Source organism: Salmo salar, chromosome 25 (genome assembly GCF_965601325.2).
Source record: "Salmo salar chromosome 25, fSalSal1, whole genome shotgun sequence".
In the NCBI taxonomy this organism is placed as follows: domain Eukaryota; kingdom Metazoa; phylum Chordata; class Actinopteri; order Salmoniformes; family Salmonidae; genus Salmo; species Salmo salar.
This window is the reverse complement of record NC_138315.1, coordinates 45,735,120-45,762,502: the sequence shown is the minus strand read 5'-3', so window position 1 is coordinate 45,762,502 and position 27,383 is coordinate 45,735,120. Positions and strand designations below refer to the sequence as shown.

At 42.6% G+C, this 27,383-nt stretch overlaps 1 protein-coding gene across 2 annotated transcripts in view; it reads right to left on the bottom strand.

Moving 5' to 3' along the window:
- Positions 1 to 5,308: 5,308 nt before the first annotated feature.
- The window catches only part of LOC106586809 (rho GTPase-activating protein 6), a 76,536-nt gene continuing 54,461 nt past the window's right edge, over positions 5,309 to 27,383 (bottom strand). For both annotated transcript variants that reach the window (XM_014174484.3, XM_014174485.3), the window contains exons 3-13: positions 25,987 to 26,058; positions 23,620 to 23,882; positions 21,948 to 22,143; positions 21,666 to 21,721; positions 20,767 to 20,917; positions 19,721 to 19,869; positions 18,347 to 18,526; positions 9,967 to 10,064; positions 8,750 to 9,012; positions 8,569 to 8,643; positions 5,309 to 8,444 (exon numbers count right to left, since the gene is read on the bottom strand). In XM_014174484.3, the coding sequence (XP_014029959.3) occupies positions 7,831 to 8,444; positions 8,569 to 8,643; positions 8,750 to 9,012; positions 9,967 to 10,064; positions 18,347 to 18,526; positions 19,721 to 19,869; positions 20,767 to 20,917; positions 21,666 to 21,721; positions 21,948 to 22,143; positions 23,620 to 23,882; positions 25,987 to 26,058 (2,117 nt within the window). In that variant the 3' untranslated portion in view covers positions 5,309 to 7,830. The remainder of the gene's footprint in view (positions 8,445 to 8,568; positions 8,644 to 8,749; positions 9,013 to 9,966; positions 10,065 to 18,346; positions 18,527 to 19,720; positions 19,870 to 20,766; positions 20,918 to 21,665; positions 21,722 to 21,947; positions 22,144 to 23,619; positions 23,883 to 25,986; positions 26,059 to 27,383) is intronic.

Here is a 27,383-nt window from a genome sequence, read left to right as displayed (position 1 = left end):
GACCATAATAACAATATAAATGTTTTGGCTAAGTAAACAAGAGTATTGAACAGACGTTCAGAGTCAGGGTCAAACACATTGTTACAATCAAAGTAGAGCAAATATTAATTTGGTGAAAAAGCTAATTGTCTACCCAAAATCCTTCTGGATGTGTAAATGAATATAATTCCAATAAGACTGGATTCTGCTACAGTACCAAAAAACGTGCATGAAATAAAAAAAATCAAGGTGCCAGTATCCTGTTTACATCTGAAACATTAAGGGCAATCGAATTAAGGGCAATCGGTTTACAATCAGAGGGATTTAAGTTCTGGAATCTGCAAGTACCATTTAAGGCCAGGATCTTTTCAAAGCTATTAATAAATGATAAGGAAGCTATGGCTCTTGGATGACATGCTATTAATTCCATCCCAACCCGAAGTAAGTGGCATTTGTTTAGGCACCAACTAAACATGTGCTTGATCTGAGCAGACCAGTAATATAGTTGCAGATTTGGCAAAAGAGACCCCTCTTAAATCCTTAGGCTTAAAATTTGTTTGGTTAAAGTGGTTCTATGTTTCTTATTGTTCCATATATATTTAGAGATATTGGCATTCATTTTCTTAAAAAAGGACTGAGATAAATGTCATGGGATATTTTGGAATAGATCATTTAGCCGAGGAAGGATATTCATCCTGACGACATAAATCCTTCCAAAAAAAGAGTTTGGTACGGTAGACCAGTTAACCAAGCCCTGTTTAATCTTTGTGCCCAAAGGCATGTCATTGGAAGTGAACAGGTCTTTAAGATTTGGAGTCATATATATGCCCAAGTATTTTAAGACTGTTTCAGGCAATTAGACAGGAGATATAGTTTCTAAGTTGATTGTATTGATTCTATGCTCTTCGTCACCAATAGAGACGCCCCTGATGTTATTAATATAACTTATTGCCTCAAGTTTTGAAATCAGTGGAATTAGCTAGTGAGTGAAATCAGAATTAGCTAGGGTGAAATCAGCTAGGGAGCCAGCCAGCTAACATTAGCTAGCTAGCTATAAAGTATATTTAAGCTTGAAATGAAAACACTTTCTGTCAAAATTAGAAACGTGTAATATCTGAAAATGTAGCTAGCTAATGCTAGACTATCTTACCTGTATACATCGTCATGCATGATGGACGCATCTCCCTGTCAGGAATACCATACCACGGTTGCCCTTAGTTTGAAGATGTAATCCGGAGACAGGTGTTTTCTCCATCTCTTTAGCTATCATACTCTAATTCCACTGATTTCAAAACGTGATCCTCCAGAAAGTGGAGAGCAACACTTATGCAGCTCCACTACACAATACATTTTTTAAAAAGCCGCGTTCGACAGGATTAACAACACAGACTGACGAGCTCAAATAGACAGCAGCCTTCAATTTGGCAGACCAATCCGCACTCCCCTCTGCATGTCCAGCCCACTCATTATCTCAGCCATGGCTAGTGGAAAGGTTGCTTGCATTTTCTGTGGCTTAACCAACAAGGCTTGTGATTTAACAATTGTATTCGTATTTACAGATGACATACAAGTTTGTTATTAAGGCACATGAAAGTTCACATGTTCGAGAAGGCATTTTGTATTTTGATAAAAAAAATATTTTATACATTCAAACGGCTCTTCTGTTAAGTCTTGACTTGCGACATTCAGCCTAGTTCCCTGAATCGGTTCACAAATAAGCAAAGAGAAATGACAGTCCATCATTACTTTAAGAGATGAAGGTCAGCCAATCCAGAAAAGTGTAAGTTTATTCAAGTGCAGTCGCAAAAACCATCAAGTGGTATGATAACACTGGATCTCATGAGGACCGCCACTGGAAAGGAAGACCCAGTGTTACCTCTGCTAAAGAGGATAAGTTCATTAGAGTTAACTGCACATCAGATTGCAGCCCAAATAAATGCTTCACAGAGTTCAAGTAACAGACACATCTCAACATCAACTGTTCAGAGGAGACTGCGTGAATCAGGCCTTCATGGTTGAATTGCTGCAAAGAAACCACTACTAAAGGACACCAAGAAGAAGAAGAGACTTGAGTGGGCCAAGAAACACGAGCAATGGACATTAGACTGGTGGAAATCTGTCCTTTGGTCTGATGAGTCCAAATCTGTAACCGCTGTGTCTTTGTGAGACACAGAGTAGGTGAACGGATGATCTCCGCATTTGTGGTTCCCACCGTGAAGCACGGAGGAGGAGCTGTGATGGTGTGGGGGTGCTTTGCTGGTGACACTGTCAGTGATTTATTTAGAATTCAAGGCACACTTAACCAGCATGGCTACCACAGCATTCTGCAGTGATACGCCATCCCATCTGGTTTGCACTTAGTGGGACAATCATTTGTTTTTCAACAGGACAATGACCCGACACACCTCCAGGATGTGTAAGGGCTATTTGACCAAGAAGGAGAGTGATGGAGTGCTGCATCAGATGATCTGGCCCCCACAATCACACAACCAAGTTGGACCGCAGAATGAAGGAAGAGCAGCCAACAAGCGCTGAGCATATGTGGGAACTCCTTCAAGACTGCTGGAAAAGCATTACAGCTGAAGCTGATTGAGAGAATGCCAAAAGTGTGCAAAGCTGTCATCAAGGTAAAGGGTGGCTATTTGAAGAATCTCAAATCTAAAATATATTTTGATTTGTTTAACACTTTTTTGGTTACTACATGATTCCATATGTGTTATTTCATAGTTTTGATGTCTTCACTACTTTTCTACAATGTAGAATAATAGTAAAACATTTAAAAAACTTGAATGAGTAGGTATGTCCAAACATTTCACTGGTATTGTAGGTGCACCCATGTCAAGAGACACATTTGTTATAATTTCTGTTTAAGTCTATGGAACCTCCTACGTTTTGTATTGAGGTCAATGTACCCAGAGGAGGACGGAAGCAAGCTGTCCTCCGGCTACACCATGGTGCTACCCTACAGAGTGTTGTTGAGGCTACTGTTTACCTTCTTTGCAAAATAGTGTGATTTAATCAATTATTTGGTGACGTGATTATGGAGTAAAGTTTTACCTAAAAAGGATAACTTTAATGTTTTATCATTTTAATTTTTATGAAATTCACTGAGGAGGATGGTCCTCCCCTTCCTCCTTTGAGGAGCCTCCACTGGTGTGTATGGCCCAGTACATCCCTGGGGCCGAGCTTCCTGTCATCCAGGACCTTTATACCAGGAAGGCCCAAAAAATGATCAAAGATGATCTCTGCTACCGCATAGCAAGCGGTAGCACCAAGTCTGGGACCAAAAGGCTCCTGAACAGCTTCTACCCCCAAGCCATAAGACTGCTGAACACTTAATCAAATGGCTACCTTGACTATTTGCATTGACCCCCTTTTTTTATTCGGATTTATTATAATTGTTTTGCACTGACTCTTTTGCACAGGCTCGATGTACACTCACTGGACTCTAACCACACACTCACACATACTACACTGACACTAACACACACACATGCGCATATTGACGCTACACACACACACACACACACACACATACTGTACATTCACATGCTCTGCTAATAGTCTGTTTATTATCTATGAATAGTCACTACCTCTACCTACATCTACAGTACATATTACCTCCATTACCTCGACTAACCCGTACCCCTGCACATTGACTCGGTACCGGTACCCTTTGTATACAGCCTCATTATTGTTATTTTATTGTGTTACTATTTTTCCTTAATTTTATTTAGCAGATTTATTGTCACGTCCTGGCCAGTATAAGGTTCATTGGTATTGTAGTTTGGTCAGGACGTGGCAGAGGGTATTCGTTTTATGTGGTTCGGGGTGGTGTGTTTTGTTGAAGGGGCATTTGGTTTAAGTATTCCGGGGTTTTTGGGCACTGTTTGGTTTTCAGGTATTCTATGTTTAGTCTAGTATGTCTGTTTCTATGTTTGGTTAATTGGGGTTGGGACTCTCAGTTGAAGGCAGGTGTTGTCTATCTGCCTTTGATTGAGAGTCCCATATATTAGGGTGTGTTTGTTTGTTATTTGTGGGTGATTGTTCTGTGTTAGCCTTGTAGACTGTCAGTAAATCGTTCGTTTTCTTGGTTTGTATTCGTTTTGAAGTGAATAAATGTTCAAAATGAACAATCACATACCTGCTGCGTATTGGTCTACCTTTTCCGACGACGATTTCGCAATATCGTCAGAAGACGAAGATGAGTGTGACATTTATCTTACTTACTTTTTAATAAAAAACTGCATTGTTCGTTAAGGACTCGTAAGTAAGGAAATTCACGGTAAATTCTTCACGTTGTATTCTGCGCATGTGACAAATAAGATTTAATTTGATTGATTGAATAAGGAATGGTGTTAGATGGGTGATGAGCTGTCTCTGTCTTTTTCCAGACATAGCGCTTTGCATTCAGTCCAAACAGTTCCGTTTTTGTCTCATGAGACCACAGAATTGTTTGGCTTATGCTCTCAGAATCTTTGACATGCCGTTATGTAAACTCCAGGCGTGCTGTCATGTGCCTTTTTCTCAGGAGTGGCTTCCATCTGGCCACTCTCACATAAAGCCCAGATTGGCGAAGTGCTGTAGAGACATCTCAGCCAAGGAACTCTGTAGTTCTATCAGAGTGGTCATGGGCTTCTTGGTCGAAAGTCCTTCTTTCCCGGTTGCTCAGTTTGGTCGGACATTCAGCTCTGCGCAGAGTCGAGGTAGTTCCATATTTTTTCAATTTCCGAATGATGGAGATTATTGTGATCTTGGAAACTTTCAACACTCTAGAAATTGCTTTATACCCTTCCCCAGATATTTGCCTCATCACAATGCATGTCTGAGATCTACAGACAGTTCCTTGGACTTCATGGTATAGTTTCTGCTCTGACATGCATTGTCAACTGTGGGACTTTGCTATGATTTACTTGAATATAGGTCACGATAACATCAACAAACATTCCTTATCTCAATTTTCAACATCTCTATGCTCCAATATTTAGCATAATCTAATTGAAATCATACTCAACCCTTAAACAGAGTTAATGTTAAAAGTTACTGTAGGTGTAAGGCATAGGACTGTATAGAATTGGGCATGATATCTTGCCCGACTTAAAGGTTCAGTGCAGTCAAAAACATTTATATATATTTCCACACTATGAGGTTGGAAAAATACTGTGAAATTGTGACAATTATGCAAATGCCGTTTTAGTGTAAGAGCTGTTTGAAAAGACCGCCTGAAATTTCAGCCTGTTTTGTTAATAGACCAATAAGAAAGACAATAACAGCCCATTTTTTGTTTTCCCCTCCCCACTCAAACCACTCACAGACAGTCCTACCAAAATTATTGTGATACATTTCTATTTGCTAACAAGCTATTTTGGCTTCTTTTTGACCATTTTAATTGAAAACAATCACAGTAAGGTTGTTACCCCAAGATATTGAGATAAAAACAGCTGCATTGGACTTTTAAAGTTGGTCATAAAAAGATTAGGCAGTAATCAGGAAGCGAGTTTGCCTGTGGTCCAGTCCGGGAGAGGATAGGTGAACTCCCTGTGGCTATGTCTGGGACCCTCTGTTCCACTTCCTGGTTAGTGAGAGAGTTCTCTGAAGGCCAGACAGCTCTGGCTCTTGCACTTCATTACCGTGTTGAAATGTGCCAGAATTAAATCTTTATGGAGTCTGAGGAGCTGCCAAAACAGCCACCTTCCGCTCCAGTTCATTAGAGAATGAACCCCTTACATTGTTCCTGACTTCCCTTTACACAGAATGGGAACATAAGAATTAAGAGCAAGAAGAAATCAAGCATTGTAGTAGTTGGAGGATACTGACAAAATTCTGAAGTAGAAGTTAAAAGGCTTTTTCAAAGAGAGTAAGGGGTTATTGCCACACAACTTTTCACGTCATTTTCTATGCATAGTTTTACAGATGATAACAAAACGATAAAAATACTAATATCCCATTACATCCATCACGGAAGTCAAAGGAAAATGCACATACAGTAAAACAATCAGGCTGAAGGGTTCAAGCTGGCAATATACAGAATGAAAGCAGCTTAATTGCAATGAAAATACTGATGAGGCACAAGGTACAAAAGCATTACTATTAGCATGTAATGTAATGTTAAATCAACGTGAAAATGAAAAAGCCTTATTAGCATTGCTAGCAACCTCATATCAGAGACATGAACTGTCATTTTTACTGAACAGATCATAAGGCCTAATGTTTACTCCGGACAAACAAGCAACCCACTGGGCACAGACGTCAATTCAACGTCTATTCCACGTTGGTTCAACCTAATTTAATTGAAATGACGTCGAGACAACTTTGATTCAACCAGTGTGTGCCCAGTGGGAAGATTTGCCAGCAAATATTCAAACAACAAAATTCTTAGTGAAAGTAATGACTTATATATTAGTACAGTACCTTCATTTCCCCTTAAGATGTGGGAGCAGAAAAAACTTGGTACATTTCATAACGGTGGCATTCAAGAACAAACTAAGATACTTTGGTTCTATCTTGAATATTGGGAAATTACATTCATAATGTTCTGTATATTCAAGTTTCATTTTCCCCATCATAATAAAAACAAATGGATGGCAGTTACACTTGCGTTTGGATGAGTGAATGGATGACTATTAGAATCAGTTACAGCTGTGTTTGGATGAGTGAATGGATGACTATTAGAATCAGTTACACTTGCGTTTGGATGAGTGAATGGATGACTATTAGAATCAGTTACAGCTGTGTTTGGATGAGTGAATGGATGACTATTAGAATCAGTTACACTTGCGTTTGGATGAGTGAATGGATGACTATTAGAATCAGTTACAGCTGTGTTTGGATGAGTGAATGGATGACTATTAGAATCAGTTACAGCTGTGTTTGGATGAGTGAATGGATGAATATTAGAATCAGTTACACTTGCATTTGGATGAGTGAACGGATGACTATTAGAATCAGTTACACTTGCATTTGGATGAGTGAATGGATGACTATTAGAATCAGTTACACTTGCGTTTGGATGAGTGAACGGATGACTATTAGAATCAGTTACACTTGCATTTGGATGAGTGAATGGATGACTATTAGAATCAGTTACAGCTGCGTTTGGATGAGTGAATGGATGACTATTAGAATCAGTTACAGCTGTGTTTGGATGAGTGAATGGATGACTACTACAATCAGCTAAAGTTGTGTTCGGATGACTATTACAATCAGTTACAGAAGGCCATGAACATTAGTTGTAAAAGCCAGAGACCAAAACATCACATTTAAGTGTAACGGCAGTAACAAAAAACTACGGATTTTCATTTGTTTGGCAACAGCTCCACCAACAGAGAAATAGCACAAAGACACCTCTTGATGTCATGTTTCAATACAATAATTGTATTTGATTTTGGTTATAATATCAGCATTTTATCTCATAGGATGATATTAGAATATAAAAATGAACATTGTACGGAAGCCGCTAGTACTGATCCATTCAGATTCATTCATACACCATTATTCTGAGTAGAATAAAAATTCAGTTATAAAACATATAAATGACATGGTATGAAAATAAAGTATTTTGTTACTACGGCCCCATAAAATATTCTGAAAGTCACATCTCAGTGATGTTAATTTGTGTCTCTGTTCAGGTATGTCTTAGTGACAAAATGTTGGAGTCAAACTTCTGAAAAAATTGTAGGTAACACATGAGGACAGTGAAACAACAACATTAACAAACAAACACACCATTACTCACAGACAATTGGCACATGTCAGTAAGTAGCATATCAACATAACCATACAGGAACCCCCCCCATCCCTCCTCTCTCCTTGGTAACACAGTAGTTAAAGTTAGTGGGTGTATTCAACGCATCACACCAGTGTCTCTGGTAGTGTGTCTGTGTTGTCTGTTGATAATAGCTTCCATATCTGCCAACTCTCTCTCTGCCACTCCGGGCTGACTGGCACCTTTCCTTCCAGAGGACTAGAGGAGGGGGTCTTAGGGGCCACAGTCCGGTTCCTGGGGCTGCAGCTGCCCTGGGGGGGCCGTTGGGGGCTCTGTGGGGTCACACACTGGTGCGTGGAGAGGGAAGGTGTGGAGTGAGAACATTCTCTGTGTGTTCCTCTGAGAGGTCCAGGGTAGGGAGGGGGAGGCCTTCCATCCACCCTGCCGCCAGGCCTGCCTCTGAAGGAGGGACTGGCAGGCTGTGACACTCCGCCCCTTAGCGCGAGGTCCTCTGAGCTGCCGGCCCCTGGTTTTCCCTGTGGTCGGTGATGTAATAATGAGTCTGTACCCTGCTGTCTTTTCCCTCTCTCCGTCAGAGGGCTACTACTGCAGCGAGTCACCGGGGGGTGTGCTCTGCACTCAGGCACACCTAATGAGGTGTAAGTTCGCCTGACAGGCAGCTTGCTGTTGTTACCTTGGTGACGGTCGAGTCCCTCGGATGAGCCGCAGGAGCCGTGTTCTGAAACGTCACCATGGGAACCTAGGGGAAACCATTTATACACATAATCAACGTCTAACTCCATCTAGTCTACAATGTTTATTCTTGGTTGCAAAGTTTCAAAGCGCAAAGAATGAGACATTATGTTTAAAGACAATGAATGTACCAGTGATGTGATGATCCATAAACCCTTTCCTTAGAGAGGCATGCCAGGCACCCCAGACATGTTCATCGTGTGTGTCTAATGGAAAAAGAAGACATATTCCTCAGCCTAAGTAGCAATATACAATACAGCATATTGTGCTATTTTCAGAAATGGCCAACAACTCGACCATTGGGAAGCTCACCTTTGCCTGTGGATGGTGAGTGACAGGTGATGCTAGGACGACCTTTGACGTGGCCAACCAGTGTGTACTGCTCTGGAACCCTGAACAGCCTATCAGAGAGGAGGTTGCTGTCCTCCTGGGGCTGGGAGAGCAGCCGCTCCGACAGCACTGGTGAGTTGTTGTCATAGGGGGACAACTCCCCACTGGAGGCCTTGTTGGAGTCACTGGAGCAGCGCCTCTCCCTCAAAGAGAAGGGATCCTCAGTCCTCAGCGGGCCTGGACCACTATGGGGGAGAGGAGAAGAAAGAGACATTATGAAGTATGTAAAATGAGACATATGATGAGCTGTAGATTTACTATAGCAGGTATTATCTGACCAGGAAAAACTCAATGCCCTAGTTACAAAGTATGCCATGATGTACAGAGAAGGGAGAAAACTGAAATTATATGTTATCCCAATGATGTCTAGGTAAAAGAACTGAAACTACATTATATCAAATCTAATATTATTGGTTGCATACACATATTTAGCAGATGTTATTGTGGGTGTAGCAAAATGCTTGTGTTCCTAGCTCCAACAGTGCAGTAATTTCTCATGTTTAGGTAAGAACATTAAAACTATGTCATCACAATGATGTTTAGGTAAGAAAACTGAAACTATATGTCATCACGATGATGTTTAGGTAAGAAAACTGAAACTATATGTCATCACGATGATGTTTAGGTAAGAAAACTGAAACTATATGTCATCACGATGATGTTTAGGTAAGAAAACTGAAACTATATGTCATCACGATGATGTTTAGGTAAGAAAACTGAAACTATATGTCATCACGATGATGTTTAGGTAAGAAAACTGAAACTATATGTCATCATGATGATGTTTAGGTGAGAAAACTGAAACTATATGTCATCACGATGATGTTTTGGTAAGAAGTGAATATACACATTAATACCACCAGGGGGTGCTCGTGTACCTTTTCAGAGACCCATACATCACTGTACAGGATTTTCACAGAGCTTTTTACATTTTTGTCATGTAGCAGATGTTATCTTATCCGGAGCAAGTAGGGTTAAGGGCATAATTTTCACATAGTCAGCTCAGGGATTCAAACCAGCGACATTTCAGTTACTGGCCCAACGCTCTTAACTACTAAGCTACCTGATGCCCATTTGGCAGAGGCACAGCATCATGTCCAATCGTCCATATGTAAGCACACAAAAGGCCACACACTCACGAGTGCTGAGAATCCTTCCTCCTCAGGAGGTAATCCACCACGTCAGGATCCGTCTCTAGTAGACTCATCAGAACCTCATTCTGCAGGTCAGGCGGCACCTGGAATGGCCAGAAACACACAATCCTTAACTAGACGTCTCAGCTGAACGGACAGTTGTTACATCTATCTCATTCTCTGTTGGCTTAAACTGGATATCTAACTCCTTCACTGTAAATCAAGCTGCTCAGATGTAGGCCAAGTGTTGAGACAGATATTGACACAATAATGTAAATATGTACTCTGAAACGAAAGCAAGAATGTCTCCTACAGACGATGTATAACAAGCAAGCGGTTCAAGTACAGTTTAAAGCTATTGCACCATTGGTTAACACATGCTAATATATATACACTACCGTTCAAAAGTTTGGGGTCACTTTGAAATGTCCTTGTTTTTAACAGAAAAGCTCAATTTTTGTCCATTAAAATAACATCAAATTGATCAGAAATACAGTGTAGACATTGTTAATGTTGTAAATGACTATTGTAGCTGGAAGCAATGCAATGCAATGGAAAAGGTAAGGGAGGGATGGTTGTGAGATATTTTGTGTTGGAAAAAGGTTAGAGGAAATCCACAGTTTCTGTATCTATTCCATCTATTTAATGTCAAATTAATGACATTGATTCTTGAAGAATATAACTTATAAATGCCTCATGAGCTAAGTTCAACGGTCGTACCATATCAGAAACCAAAATACACTGAACAAAAATATATACGCAACATGCAACAATTTCCAAGATTTTACTGAGTCACAGTTCATGTAAGGAAATCAGTCAATTGAAATACATTCATTAGGCCCTATGAATTCCACATGACTTGGAATACAGATATGCATCTGTTGGTCACAGAAACCTTTAAAAAAAGTAGGGGTGTGGATCAGAAAACCAGTCAGTATCTGGTGTGACCACCATTTGCCTCACGCAGCGCGGCACATCTCCTTCACATAGAGTTTATCAGGCTGTTGATTGTGGCCTGTGGAATGTTGTCCCACACCTCTTCAATGGCTGTGCAAAGTTGCTGGATATTGGCAGGAACTGGAACACGCTTGTCGTATATGCTGTCATACATGTTGATCCAGAACATCCCAAACATGCTGAATAGGTGACATGTATGGTGAGTATGCAGGCCATGAAAGAACTGGGACATTTTCAGTTTCCAGGAATTGTGTACAGATCCTTGCGACATGGGGCCGTGCATTATCATGCTGAAACATGAGGTGATGTCAGCGGATGAATGGCACGACAATGGGCCTCAGGATCTCTATCTCTGTGCATTCAAATTGCCATCGATAAAATGCAATTGTGTTTGCTGTCCCTAGTTTATGCCTGCCCATACCATTTCCCCACCTCCACCATGGGGCACTATGTTCGCAACAATGACATCAGCAAACCGCTCGCCCACACGACGCCATAAACGTGGTCTGTGGTTGTGAGGCCGGTTGGACGTGCTGACAAATTCTCTAAAACAACGTTGGAGGCAGCTTATGGTAGAGAAATTAACATTCAATTCTCTGGCAAAAGCTCTGGTGGACATTCCTGGAGTCAGTATGCCAATTGCACGCTCCCTCAAAACTTGAGACATCTGTGGCATTGTGTTGTGTGACAAATCTGCACATTTAGAGTGGCCTTTTATTGTCCGCCGCACAAGGTGAACCTGTGTAATGATCATGAACCTCAAGGATCATACCCTTTTTTTCAATTTTTGCCTAAAATGACATAACCAAATCTAACTGCCTGTAGCTCAGGACCTGAAGCAAGGATATGCAAATTCTTGATATCATTTGAAAGGAAACTTTGAAGTTTGTGAAAATGTGAAATGAATGTAGGAGAATATAACACATTAGATCTGGTAAAACATGCTTTTTCTATTTTGTATTTTTCCATCATCTTTGAAATGTAGGAGAATGGCCATACTTTCAGATAGGAGTCAAGTTGTAATTTAGATTTTGGCCACCAGATGACAACAGTGTGTGTGCAAAGTTTCACACTAATCCAGTGAAGAATTACATTACTGCACAATATTTTGTATCAAGTCTGCCAGGTGTTTGCCCAAATGTGCCGAATTGATCATTTATACATTTTCAAGTACATAACTATAGAGAACATACAAAAATGCTTTGGTAATACAAAATGTAAGTTTACACACTCCCAGGAATGTCATACATGATGGAGCATTAGCTTATACACTAACTTTCACACGTCAAATCAAATCAAATGTATTTGTCACATACACATGGTTAGCATATGTTAATGCAGTGTAGCGAAATGCTTGTGCTTCAAGTTCCAACCATGCAGTAATATCTAACAAGTAATATAACCTAACAATTCCATAACAACTACCTTATACACACAAGTGTAAAGTAATGAATACGAATATGTACATAAAAATATATAAATGAGCGATGGCCGAACGGCATAGGCGAGATGCAGTAGATGGTAAGAGTACAGTATATACATATGAGATGAGTAATGTAGGGTATGAGAACATTATATAAAGTGGCATTGTTTAAAGTGGCTAGTGATACATTTAATTACATCAAGATGGCAAGATGCAGTAGATGGTATGGCGTACAGGATATACATATGAGATGAGTAATGTAGGGTATGTAAACATTATATAAAGTGGCTATTGATAAATTGATTACTGTAATTTCCGGACTATTAAGCGCACCTGAATGTAAGCCGCACCCACTGAATTATTATTTTTCATGTCTATAAGCCGCAGGTGCCTACCGGTACATTGAAACAAATTAACTTTACACAGGCTTTAACGAAACACGGCTTGTAACAAAAATAAATAGGCTTTAACGAAACACGGCTTGTAACAAAAATAAATAGGCTTTAACGAAACACGGCTTGTAACAAAAAATAAAAAAATAGCAGTAAGCTTTAGTTGTCTTTGCACTGAGTCAATTCCTCACGCTGCTGTTTCCAATGTCTTATCATCGACTCATTAAGACCAAGCTCCCGTGCAGCAGCTCTATTTCCTTTTCCAACAGCCAGATGAATCGCCTTCAACTTGAAAGCTGCATCATATGCATTTCTCTGTGTCTTTGCCATGATGAGGGTGACAAAATGAACACCGTAATCAGAATGATGGGAAGTTTGAGAGCGCTCGATTTAATCTTAACAGTAAACAAAAAAGTTTTTAACCTTAACCCATTCGGCAATTTCATTGGTCTAATGAAAGCTTCATGCCGCCAAAAAACTGAGCACGTCACAGAATGTGTTTATTTGGAGAAAAAAAATGAAAGCGGGAAAAATCCATATATTAGCCGCGTCATTGTTTTAGCCGCGAGGTTCAAAGCCTGGGAAAAAAGTTGCGGCTTATAGTCCGGAATTTACGATACATACATTTTTCCATTATTAAAGTGGCTGGAGTTGAGTCAGTATGTTGGCAGCAGCCAGTCAATGTTAGTGATGGCTGTTTAACAGTCTGATGGCCTTGAGATAGAAGCTGTTTTTCAATCTCTCGGTCCCCACTTTGATGCACCTGTACTGACCTCGCCTTCTGGATGATAGCGGGGTGAACAGGCAGTGGCTCGGGTGGTTGTTGTCCTTGATGATATTTTTGGCCTTCCTGTGACATCGGGTGGTGTAGGTGTCCTGGAGGGCAGGTAGTTTGCACCCGGTGATGTGTTGTGCAGACCTCACTACCCTCTGGAGAGCCTTACGGTTATGGGCGGAGCAGTTGCCGTACCAGGCGGTGATACAGCCCGACAGGATGCTCTCGATTGTGCATCTGTAAAAGTTTGTGAGTGTTTTTGGTGACAAGCCAAATTTCTTCAGCCTCCTGAGGTTGAAGAGGAGCACCTGCGCCTTCTTCACCACGCTGTCTGTGTGGGTGGACCATTTCAGTTTGTCCGTGATGTGTACGCCGAGGAACTTAAAACTCTCCACCCTGTCCACTACTGTCCCGTCAATGTAGATAGGGGGCTGCTCCCTCTGCTGTTTCCTGAAGTCCACGATCATCTCTTTTGTTTTGTTGACATTGAGTGTGAGGTTATTTTCCTGACACCACACTCCGAGGGCCCTCACCTCCTCCCTGTAGGCCGTCTCGTCGTTGTTGGTAATCAAGCCTACCACTGTAGTGTCATCTGGAAACTTGATGATTGAGTTGGAGGCGTGCATGGCCACGCAGTCGTGGGTAAACAGGGAGTACAGGAGAGGGCTGAGAACGCACCCTTGTGGGGACCCAGTATTGAGGATCAGCGGGGTGGCGATGTTGTTACCTACCCTCACCACCTGGGGGCGGCCCGTCAGGAAGTCCAGGACCCAGTTGCACAGGGTGGGGTCGAGACCCAGGGTCTCGAGCTTAATGACGAGTTTGGAGGGTACTATGGTGTTAAATGCTGAGCTGTAATCGATGAACAGCATTCTTACATAGGTATTCCTCTTGTCCAGATGGGTTAGGGCAGTGTGCAGTGTGATGGCGATTGCGTCATCTGTGGACCTATTGGGGTGGTAAGCAAATTGGAGTTGGTCTAGGGTGTCAGGTAGGGTGGAGGTGATATGGTCCTTGACTAGTCTCTCAAAGCACTCCATGATGACGGAAGTGAGTGCTACAGGGCGGTAGTCATTTAGCTCAGTTACCGTAGCTTTCTTGTGAACAGGAACAATGGTGGCCCTCTTGAAGCATGTGGCGACAGCAGACTGGGATAAGGAATGATTGAATATGTCTGTAAACACACCAGCCAGCTGGTCTGCGCATGCTCTGAGGATGCGTCTGGGCCTGCAGCCTTGCGAGGGAACAATGGTGGCCCTCTTGAAGCATGTGGGGACAGCAGACTGGGATAAGGATTGATTGAATATGTCTGTAAACACACCAGCCAGCTGGTCTGCGCATGCTCTGAGGATGTCGTCTGGGCCTGCAGCCTTGCGAGGGTTAACACGTTTAAATGTTTTACTCACGTTGGCTACAGTGAAGGAGAGCCCACATGTTTTGGTAGCGGGCCATGTCAGTTGCACTGTATTGTCCTCAAAGCGAGCAAAAAAGTTGTTTAGTCTGTCTGGGAGCAAGGCATCGTGATCTGCAACAAGGGCTGGTTTTTCTTTTGTACTCCGTGATTGACTGTAGAATCTGCCACATACCTCTCGTGTCTGAGCCGTTGAATTGCGACTCCATTTTGTCTCTGTACTGATGCTTAGCTTGTTTGATTGCCTTGCGGAAGGAATACCTACACTGTTTGTATTCGGTCATGTTTCCCGTCACCTTGCCCCGATTAAAAGCAGTGGTTCGCGCGTTCAGTTTTGCGTGAATGCTGCCATCAATCCACGGTTTCTGGTTGGGGAATGTTTTAATAGACGCTGTGGATACAATATCATCGATGCACTTGTTAATAAACTCGCACTCCGAATCAGCGTATTCGTCAATGTTGTTCGCCGCAATGCGGAACATATCCCAGTCCATGTGATCGAAGCAATCTTGAAGTGTGGAATCCGATTGGTCGGACCAGCGTTTAACAGACCTGAGGGCGGGTGCTTCCTGTTTTAGTTTCTGTCTATAGGCTGGGAGCAACAAAATGGAGGGCGGGGGAGGGCCTTATATGCATCGCGGAAGTTAGAATAACAGTGGTCTAGGGTTTTGCTAGCCCTGGTAGCACAATCAATATGCTGATAGAATTTGGGGAGCCTTGTTTTCAGATTAGCCTTGTTAAAATCCCCGGCTACAATAAATGCAGCCTCAGGATATGTGGTTTCCAGTTTACATAGAGTCCAATGAAGTTCTTTCAGGGCCGTCGATGTGTCTGCTTGGGGGGGAATATACACGACTGTGATTATGATCTAAGAGAATTCTCTTGGTAGATAATGCGGTCGGCATTTGATTGTGAGGAATTCTAAGTCAGGTGTACAAAAGGATCACACCACATCTCGTTAATCATAAGGCATACACCCTCGCCCTTTTTCTTACCAGAGAGATGCTTGTTTCTGTCGGCGCGATGCGTGAAGAAACCAGGTGGCTGTACCAACTCAGATAGCGTGTCTCGAGCCATGAGCCATGTTTCCGTGAAACAAAGGACATTACAGTCGCGGATGTCTCTCTGGAATGCTACCCTTGCTCGGATTTCGTCTACCTTGTTGTCAAGAGTCTGGACATTGGCGAGTAGTATGCTCGGGAGCGGTGCACAATGTGCCCATCTACGGAGCCTGACCAGAAGACCGCTCCGTCTGCCCCTTGTTTTGGGTCGCCGGCTGGGATCCGATCCATTGTCCTGGGTGGTAGGCCAAACAGAGGATCCGCTTCGGGAAAGTCGTATTCCTGGTCGTAATGTTGGTGAGTTGACGTTGCTCTTATATCCAATAGTTCCTCTCGACTGTATGTAATAAAACCTAAGATTATCTGGGGTAACAATGTAAGAAATAACACATAAAAAAACAAAATACTGCATAGTTTCCTAGGATCGCAAAGCGAGGCGGCCATCTCTGTCGGCGCCGGAAGTGAAGGCACGTGGGGTGGGTGTGGAGCCAGAGACATCAGTGGGGTCAAACTGTAGACCCCAGTTGCTACATTTGAACAACAAAACTATGCTACATTCATCTCTGGGACCCTCAGGATGACAAATCAGAGCAAGATTACTAAATGTATCAAATCAGTTGCCGTGATAAAAGTTTTTTGTTGTTTTGCACTCTCCTCAAACAATAGTATGGTATTTTTTCACTGTAATAACTACTGTTAATTAGACACTGCAGCTAGATTAACAAGAATGTAATCTTTCCGCCCATATAAGACATGTCTATGTTCCGGAAAGTTGGCTGTTTTATACAACGTCATTCTAGTCACATTAGCACACGTTAGCAACAACCGTCCCGGTATAGGGACACTGATCCTGTAGAGGTTTTAAATAATCAACTACTTGATATGCCACACCTGTCAGGTGGATGGATTACCTTGGCAAATGAGAAATGCTCACTAACAAGGATGTAAACAAATTAATGGACAAAACTTTATAGAAATAAGCTCTTTGTGCATATGGAACATTTCTGGGATCTTTTATTTTAGCTCATGAAAAATTGGACGAACATCTCTGGAGAGATCTGAAAATAGCAGTGCAGCAACGCTCCCCATCCAACCTGACAGAGTTTGAAAGGATCTGCAGAGGAGAATGAGAGAAATTCCCCAAATACAGGTGTGCCAAGCTTGTAGCGTCTTACCCAAGAAAACTCGAAGCTGTAATCACTGCAAAAGGTGCTTCAACTGAGTAAAGGGTCTGAATACCTATGTAAATGTGATTTCAATTTTACATTTTTTAATACATTTTCAAAAATTTCTATAACCCTTTTTTGCTTTGTCATTATGGGATATTGTGTTTAGATTGAGGATGGAAGAAAAACAATTAAATCTATTTTAGAATAAGGCTGTAACGTAACAAAATGTGGAAAAAGTCAAGGGTTCTGAATAGTTTCTGAATGCACTGTAAGCAAAAACTGTGTATAGCTTCAAAACATGCTTAACTATATTGTTGATATATTGAGTGGTCAGTCCTTGCGTCAAAATAGCTCTGTCTAGGAATTTAAGCGTGATTACATTTCTTCATGTCCATCCCTCAACTTTTTACCATAACAGAGGCGGTGCGTGTGCTTTGTTATTGTTTCAACTGAGGATTGCCCCTTTAAGAAAAATAGAGCTTGGTCCAGAAAGAAACTGTAAAGACACTGTAATCAGTATGTCCAAATCCATAGTCCTCCTTTTCCTAGACCTTATAAGGACCCGTACAGGAGTGAAAAACAAAGGCACGAGTTGATGATCTTCTCTGTGGAGCTTAGTTTTACAAGGCTTAGGCCTTCTCCAAAACGTATAAAGTGCATGTTTACATTTCATTAGATGGAGCCACTCTATTAAAGGAATACATCTGTATTTTGGCAATGAGGCCCTTTTATCTACTTCCCCAGAGTCAGATGAACTTGTGGTTACCATTTTTTTTGTTGTCTCTGTGTGCAGTTTGAAGGACATTCCTAACTAGAACTACTGCATTGACTAACTACAGTTGCGTTTCCACAATGACTGGAAGTCTATGGTATCTGCTAGCAGATACCATAGACGTCGAGTCATTGCGCTAACGCTAGTTAGCACTGACTCGCGAAACTACCTCTAATTTCCTTCATAAAAATGTAATCCATGGGGAAGTAGATAACAGGCCTCATTGCCAAATTCCCAAAGTATCCCTTTAAGCACAATTCCCCTAAGAACAATTCTTCTCGGAAAGGAGAGCAGTGACTAAGAGATCTCAGTTGTTTGTCAGCTGTGCCAATTTTGTACTCTGTTCTCTATCTAGTGTGATAAACACTTATATATATCCATCTATTGGTGCCTGGTTACAGTGTTTTCCATAAGTGGATAGCTTACCATGAAGAGGGTCTCATATGTGGTGATCATGCTGTGTACCACACCAATGATGGCTGTACTCTCCTCGGCGCGGGCAAAACTCTGAACAGTAAACTCCTTGTCCGAGCTCTTCTGCTTGTGTAGAAGGTTGGGCCCAAAGACGGTGGCCAAGTTGAGTGATGTCATCTTGTTCCCTGTGATCTAAAGACAGCAGTGGGACAATAAGCACAAACACACACACACACACACACACACACACACACACACACACACACACACACACACACACACACACACACACACACACACACACACACACACACACACACACACACACACACACCTTTCTGAGAAGCTCTCCTGCCAGTGCTGGCAAACATGAGCTCCTTCTGCTCGGTAGGACATGAACAGTTTGTTATGCATCGTCATGAAATCCCCAGTAATAACAGGATAATGAAGCCTGAATTGATCTCATTCTGGCTGTCTGGCCAGCAGCCCCACAACTCACAGCCTCACAGGCCAAGTACGTGATTGTTAGCAAGACATTTTCGTCTGATCTTTTGTGGTTACAGGAAAAATCAGGACTATGCTGAAGGTTAAGTTGATGGAGGTTAACTGGAAGGATTAGTTAAGGTAACACTGAATAAAAACATCAGATGACTTTCTGGTCTTTAAGTTGAATGAAAAATTAACATGGATAAGCAGTCATTAATACAGATATATATTTTTTTTATCAGTTATGATTATGGTAGCAATAGAAAACAAATTCATGCACATGGCTGACTCTTGACACATAGAGGTGTATACATATTCAAACCGAGAGGAGTGTGGGAATTAATACGCACTTAAGCCGCTCTTGTCAACATGAATAAAGCTATAAAGACTGTCAATTTGTTACATCAGAATGTAAAAAGATCCTTCACATGTACTCCTCTCTGCACTCGTTTGGGGTGGTGGAATAACTATTACTAGCATGCTAATGACAATGTAGTCTGTGCTGTAATGTAAAATGCTTACAGTATTTCGATAGATGAATATGACTCATGACCTAGTCATGAATCATAAATAACCAACATCTATGAAAGTTGATCTCAGACAAAATGAGAAAAGGACCGTAAACTTGAGTGAATTAATTACACTACTGACCTCTCATCCTGTCATGCTCCGCCCTGTCCTCCTGCCCTTTCCTCATGTCCTGCCGTGTCCTGCCCTCAGGTCCTGTCCTCCAGCCCTGTCCTCCAGTCTTCCTATCCTATCCTCCTATCCTGTCCTCCTATCCTGTCCTCCTATCCTGTCCTCCTGTCCTGCCGTGTCCTACCCTCATGTCCTGTCCTTCCCTGCACTGTCCTCCTGTCATGTCCTGTCCTTACCTTACCTGCCCTGTCCATTCCTTACCTCATGTCCGTCCCTGTCCTGACTGTCCTCTGCGTGGGCGGTCACCGTGGCCAGGAACTCCAGGAGGCGTTGCAGGGTATCACTGTTGCATGGTGGCAGCAGATACACCAGTAGCTGGATGGTGCTCTCCTGGTCTGGATGGTCCAGTACTGCAGAGGAGGACAACCATCAACACAACTCCCTCTCATCCTCACAGATACAGGTAGACACCTTTTACAATACAGACGGTATAGGAATCAGGTGTGGTCTCTTGGTGTATGAAGTGTATGATTTCCTTATTTAACTAATTATGTGACTTCTGAAGGTAATTGGTTGCACCAGATCTTATTTAGGGGCTTCACAGCAAAGGGGGTGAATACATACTGTATGCACAAACCACTTTTCTGTTTTTAATGTTTTAGAATTTTTTTTTTAAAGTTATTTTTTTCATTTCACTTCACCAATTTGGACTATTTTGTGACTGTACATTACATGAAATCCAAATAAAAATCCCAGGTTGTAATGCAACTAAATAGGAAAAACGCCAAGGGGGATGAATACTGCCACTGTAGGCCTAACTAAACCCTTCACACATTGGGTTGATTAATGCTATGAGTAGTGTTGTGGTTAGATTGTGGTAAAGCAACTGAGTTATATAGTGTATGAAGTGTACATGAATGTGAGGTATGGGGCAAATGTGGGCTGTTCATGGTAGTGATGAAGGCTGTGTGAAGTGTGGTGGTGAGATTGTGTGTCATATTGTGGTATGAGGTTTAGATGTGAGCGTAAAGTATGGGTTTAGTAATGTGTTTGTGTCTGTCTGTCTGTGTGTGTGTGTGTGTGTGTGTATGTCTGTGTGTGGTCAGGCCAGGGTGTGTGTGTGTGTGTGTGTGTGTGTGTGTGTGTGTGTGTGTGTGTGTGTGTGTGTGTGTGTGTGTGTGTGTGTGTGTGTGTGTGTGTGTGTGTGTGTGTGTGTGTGTGTGTGTGTGTGTGTGTGTGTGTGTGTGTGTGTGTGTGGCCAGGGCAGGGTGTGTGTGTGGCCAAGCCTGTGTGTCTGTGTTCCTCACACATGGTGTTGAGGAATGCGGTGTAGAGCTCTCTGGTCAGCAGGGGTTCAGGCATATCCCTCAGGAACTCCTTAAGCAGCGCGGCCACATCATGGACACTGTTAGCCTCGTCCAGCTGGACCTCCATTCCCAGGTCACACTGCTCTCTGAGCTGGAAACAACATCCCACAATCCACAGTTAAACACTAGAAACATACTGGAGACAACATCCCACCCTCCACAGTTTAACACTAGAATCATACTTGAGACAGCATCCTAAATTCCACAGTTTAACACTAGAATCATACTTGAGACAGCATCCTACAATCCACAGTTTAACACTAGAATCATACTTGAGACAACATCCTACAATCCACAGTTTAACACTAGAATCATACTTGAGACAGCGTCCTACAATCCACAGTTTAACACTAGAATCATACTTGAGACAGCATCCTACAATCCACAGTTTAACACTAGAATCATACTTGAGACAACATCCTACAATCCACAGTTTAACACTAGAATCATACTTGAGACAGCGTCCTACAATCCACAGCTTAACACTAGAATCATACTTGAGACAGCATCCTAAATTCCACAGTTTAACACTAGAAACATACTTGAGACAACATCCTACAATCCACAGTTTAACACTAGAATCATACTTGAGACAGCGTCCTACAATCCACAGTTTAACACTAGAATCATACTTGAGACAGCATCCTACAATCCACAGTTTAACACTAGAATCATACTTGAGACAGCGTCCTACAATCCACAGTTTAACACTAGAATCATACTTGAGACAGCGTCCTATAATCCACAGTTTACCTCTAGAAACACACTAGGAATTTCACAGTGTGTTTTGATGAGCACCTCATTGATGTGTTCATCAGCATTTTCCAGAGAAACCTCACCTGCCGCACTCTCTTCTTTGAGCTCCCTACACGGAAGATGCCAACTGTCTGTAGACCTAAATTACATGGAGAAATAAAGGGCAAATTTGATGTGACACCAACACGGAAAACGTGTACATAAACTCCAGTCACGATTAACAATCCTCTGCAAGTCATATCCTCCATTGACTTCAGTGAACGATTTACATGAAAGTCTGTGTTGTCTGCCCTCATTACAACTGTGAATCGGGCCCAATACGCGTAGCACTTTCTGAAGAATGACGGCAATTCCTATGTGTGTACCATATTTCTCCAGATGCAGGCAGCACATCTCCACCACCCTGGGAACCTGTCTATAGATGGGGTTGAGGCTAAGCTTCTTGTCCCTCTGCTTCTTCCTGTTGCTGGGTGTCTCGGCTGGTAGGGACAGCTGCAGGGCTTCCAGCAGGCGAGACTGATTGTCATCCAGGTCAGTGATGCAATCCACAGACACTCCTCCCTGCCAGATACACATAGTTGAGTGAGTACAGTACAGCCATATGGAGAGGTGATGGATAGCATACGGCGACGAGTGCATGGCATGGAATGATGGATTATATACAAGTATTCAGACCCCTTCACTTTTTCCACATTTTGATACGTTACAGCCTTATTCTAAAATGGATTCAATCTATATACACAACACCCCATAATGATAAAGCAAAAAGAGGTTTTTGGACATTTTTGCAAATATATAAAAAATAATTTTTTTTAAATATTACATTTACATAAGTATTCAGACCCTTTACTCAGTACTTTGTTGAAGCACCTTTGGCAGCGATTACAGCCTTGAGTCTTCTTGGGGATGACGCTACAAGCTTGGCACACCTGTATTTGGGGAGTTTCTTCCATTCTTCTCTGCAGATCCTCTCAAGCTCTGTCAGGTTGGATGGGGACACAGCTATTTTCAGGTCTCTCCAGGGATGTTCGATTGGGTTCAAGTCTGGGCGAAGGCTGGGCCACTCAAGGACATTCAGAGACTTGTCCCAAAGCCACTCCTACGTTGTCTTGGCTGTGTGCTTAGGGTCATTGTCCTGTTGGAAGGTGAACCTTCACCCCAGTCTGAGGTCCTGAGAGCTCTGGAGCAGGTTTTCATCAAGGCCAGATTGGTGGAGTGCTGCAAAGATGGTTTTCCTTCTGGAAGGTTCTCCCATCTCCACAGAGGAACTATGGAGCTCTGTCAGAATGACCATCGGGTTCTTTGTCACCTCCCTGACCAAGGCCCTTCTCCCCTGATTGCTCAGTTTAGCCGGGCGGCCAGATCAAGGAAGAGTCTTGGTGGTTCCAAACTTCTTCCATTTAAGAATGATGGAGGCCACTGTGTTCTGGGGGACCTTCAATGCTGTAGAAATGTTTTGGTACCATTCCCCTGATCTGTGCCTCGACACAATCCTGTCTTGTAGGTCTACGGACAATTCCTTTGACCTCATGGCTTGGTTTTTGCTCTGACATGCACTGTCAACAGTGGGACCTTATGTAGACAGGTGTGTGCCTTTCCAAATCATGTCCAATCAATTGAATTCATCACAGGTGGACTCCAATCAAGTTGTAGATTAATGGAAGCAGGATGCACCTGAGCTCAATTTCGAGTTTGATACCAAAGGGTCTGAATAATTATGTAAATACATTTCTTAAAATACTGTTTTCGCTTTGTCATTATGGGGTATTGTGTGTAGATTGATGAAGAAAATGTTTTATTTAATCAATTTTAGAATAAGGCAGTAACATAACAAAATGTGGAAAAAGGGAAGGGGTCTGAATACTTTCCAAACGCACTGTAAGTGGATGGCATACATTGAAGTGAAGTGGGAGCCTGGCCAACAGTATTTCTACCTCTGCCCATCAAGTTATATGAACAAGTTGTTTTGGATATAACAGAATACATTCAGACTCATACTATAGGTTTGTTAGAACAGCCCCACAGGTAAAAACCTACCCTCCTGCGGGTGTGTGGTGGTGCTTCGGGTGTGCTGGGTGAGGGTGACTCAGTGGCCGTCTCAGAGGTGGAGCTGAGAGACGAGTTGCTGCTGGACAGCTCCTTGTCTTTGGTGCTCTTCCGTGAGGTGAGTTGTAGCAGGGAGGACACCAGGTCACTGGGGTCACGGTTTTCCTCGCGCTGGGGCTCCTGACGCTGCTTGTGGGCGCGATCGTTAGAGATCACCTGCGACAGCAGTATGCCGAAGGCCTGGGGCGTTGACTCTATGATGCGAGGGACAGATAAGGAGGGGAGAATATTCATATATTCAGCATTCAATTAAATTCAATGGTAAATCCCAAGACTTGCTTCAAAGTATGAAGTAACGTACTGTAACTGTGCAGTGAAGCCTGGATGGCTATAAACTATGCTTCCTTATTTAAAAAAGAATAATAATTCAATTTCCAATAGGCCCTCTAATTGAAAACTCAACTATATAAAAACGTATCTAAAGGTCCTTGGGGAAATGCAGTGTTTAACCTAAACAGTATCCGTACCATGTATACACTATCCCCAGTCAGGGGACGCATACTTTGGGATTTGTCTCTTTAAACACAGGGAGAGAAAATGAAAAGAGAGCGGGGGTGGGCTAGGGTTGTCCATGCCTGAGGTTAGGCTGGGATGACTGGGGCTCCTGACGCTGGGATGACTGAGGTTAGGCAGGGATGACTGAGGTTAGGCTGAGATGACTGAGGTTAGGCTGAGATGACTGAGGTTAGGCTGGGATGACTGAGGTTAGGCTGGGATGACTGAGGTTAGGCTGGGATGACTGAGGTTAGGCTGGGATGACTGAGGTTAGGCTGGGATGACTGAGGTTAGGCTGGGATAACTGAGGTTAGGCTGGGATGACTGAGGTTAGGCTGAGATGACTGAGGTTAGGCTGGGATGACTGAGGTTAGGCTGGGATGACTGAGGTTAGGCTGGGATGACTGAGGTTAGGCTGGGATGACTGAGGTTAGGCTGGGATGACTGAGGTTAGGCTGGGATGACCGAGCCACCTCTCAAGATTGTTTTTGTTCTTTCCTTGACCGCCCAGGCGACAGAGTGAACTCACATTCCTGTGAACATTGTTGCAGGAGGCTGGGCAGCAGTTGGCAGTGCTGTTCAGTGGAGGCTGCTGATGGGAGGACGACTCATAATAATGGCCGGAACAGAGCCAATGGAATGACATCAAACACCTGGAAACCTTGTGTTTGATGTATTTGATACCATTCCACTGATTGAGCCCATCCTCCCCAATTAAGGTGCCACCAACCTCCTGTGGTGCAATTGTTGAAGCAGCCCTGGCTCTTTCAGGAGGCTCCTACTGTATATTTTCCCCTCAGAGCTCGGCGGGTTGAAACAGCTGAGAATGCTTGCTCTAGTGAGCTCCACATAGCTCCAGTGAAACGGATCAAAGAGTCAACGGATGGCCCGGCCAGTGTGTGAGACTACGGAACCCAGCTGGACATGAACAAAGGTCTAGAGGACTCAGTGTCTATCCCACAGCCTCCAACTAAATAGAGCCATGTTTATCTTCCACTGAAAGATCAACATCAATATTATCACTGACTGTATGTAAGACACTTTTCTCAAATATGCTGTAGTGATGGAGAGAATTTGAGAATCCCTCAATATTGTCATTGTATGGTATGGCAAAGTGAAATGTCTCACCTTTTATACATACTTTCCGAGGCAGTGGATGCTGCTGAGAGGAGAACGGCTCATAATAATGGCTGGAACGGAGCAAATGGAATGGCATCAAACACATGCAAACCCGTTCCCACCATTACCATGAGCCCGTCCTCCCCAATTAAGGTGCCACCAACCTCCTGTGTTCTGCGGGTATTTTGAGACTAGGGCTGCACTATTGACATGTGTAATATCCATATTACAAGATATCCATATCACATGCAATATTTTCAAACGCCACTCAGCAGTGTGTAATGTCCGTTTTTATAGTTTACTCGTTTGTTGTCTCTCTCCTCTAGCGGCTGCTTCCCACACGCACCAAGCCCTGCCCCCTGTCACTCAAGCAGTACACTTCCTCTGCTGTTAGATCCAATATACATGCTGTTCTGTTAGGTCAAATGCAGTCAACACATTGTTCCAAACAAGAACGATGGTGCTCTCCATTTTGCTCCTTAATATAAATCATTGTATTTCTATGATTCCAACAGTTCACCAAAGTGTTTTGATCTATATCGCAAGTCAAATTGCAAAAGCAGTATTTGGTTAACAAAAACAAATCACTATGAAATGTTCTTCCCATTTTGTGCAGCCCTACTTGAGACATATTACTACATAAAATAAACATAGCAAATTCATGTGACTAATTAATGTAACTACCTTTGTCTTTACTCATCTCTTTGGCCAGTGAATCCAACTTCCTCCTGAGGGACTTCTTACGCTTTTGACCATCTAAGAAGAAAAAAAAAAGAAAAGACTTCATAACATTCTACCACATCTACTGCATTCTACCATACTTGTAACACCACCACACCACCATCTACTGCATTCTATCATACTTGTAACACCACCACACCACCATCTACTGCATTCTACCATACTTGTAACACCACCACACCACCATCTACTGCATTCTACCATACTTGTAACACCACCACACCACCATCTACTGCATTCTACCATACTTGTAACACCACCACACCACCATCTACTGCATTCTATCATACTTGTAACACCACCACACCACCATCTACTGCATTCTACCATACTTGTAACACCACCACACCACCATCTACTGCATTCTATCATACTTGTAACACCACCACACCACCATCTACTGCATTCTACCATACTTGTAACACCACCACACCACCATCTACTGCATTCTACCATACTTGTAACACCACCACACCACCATCTACTGCATTCTATCATACTTGTAACACCACCACACCACCATCTACTGCATTCTATCATACTTGTAACACCACCACACCACCATCTACTGCATTCTACCATACTTGGAACACCACCACACCACATCTACTGCATTCTACCATACTTGTAACACCACCACACCACCATCTACTGCATTCTACCATACTTGTAACACCACCACACCATAATCTACTGCATTCTACCATACTTGTAACACCACCACACCACCATCTACTGCATTCTACCATACTTGTAACACCACCACACCACCATCTACTGCATTCTACCATACTTGTAACACCACCACACCACCATCTACTGCATTCTACCATACTTGTAACACCACCACACCACCATCTACTGCATTTTACCATACTTGTAACACCACCACACCACCATCTACTGCATTCTACCATACTTGTAACACCACCACACCACCATCTACTGCATTCTACCATACTTGTAACACCACCACACCACCATCTACTGCATTCTACCATACTTGTAACACCACCACACCACCATCTACTGCATTCTACCATACTTGTAACACCACCACACCACCATCTACTGCATTCTACCATACTTGTAACACGCAACTTCATGACTCAATATTGCATTACCATACACAAATGTTCTCATCACTCATCACAATCTGAAAGAAAGGCCTCGAAATATCCTTAAACAGACAACCCAAGCATAAATCATGTAATATTTAAAATGTGGAATATGAATCTTAATCCTAGTTTTCAATAGCACTGTTAAAGTCATAGGAGACATTCCACACAAAAACATGGCTGGATATACTGTGTCCTGTCTTTCCTAACTCAATCCATATG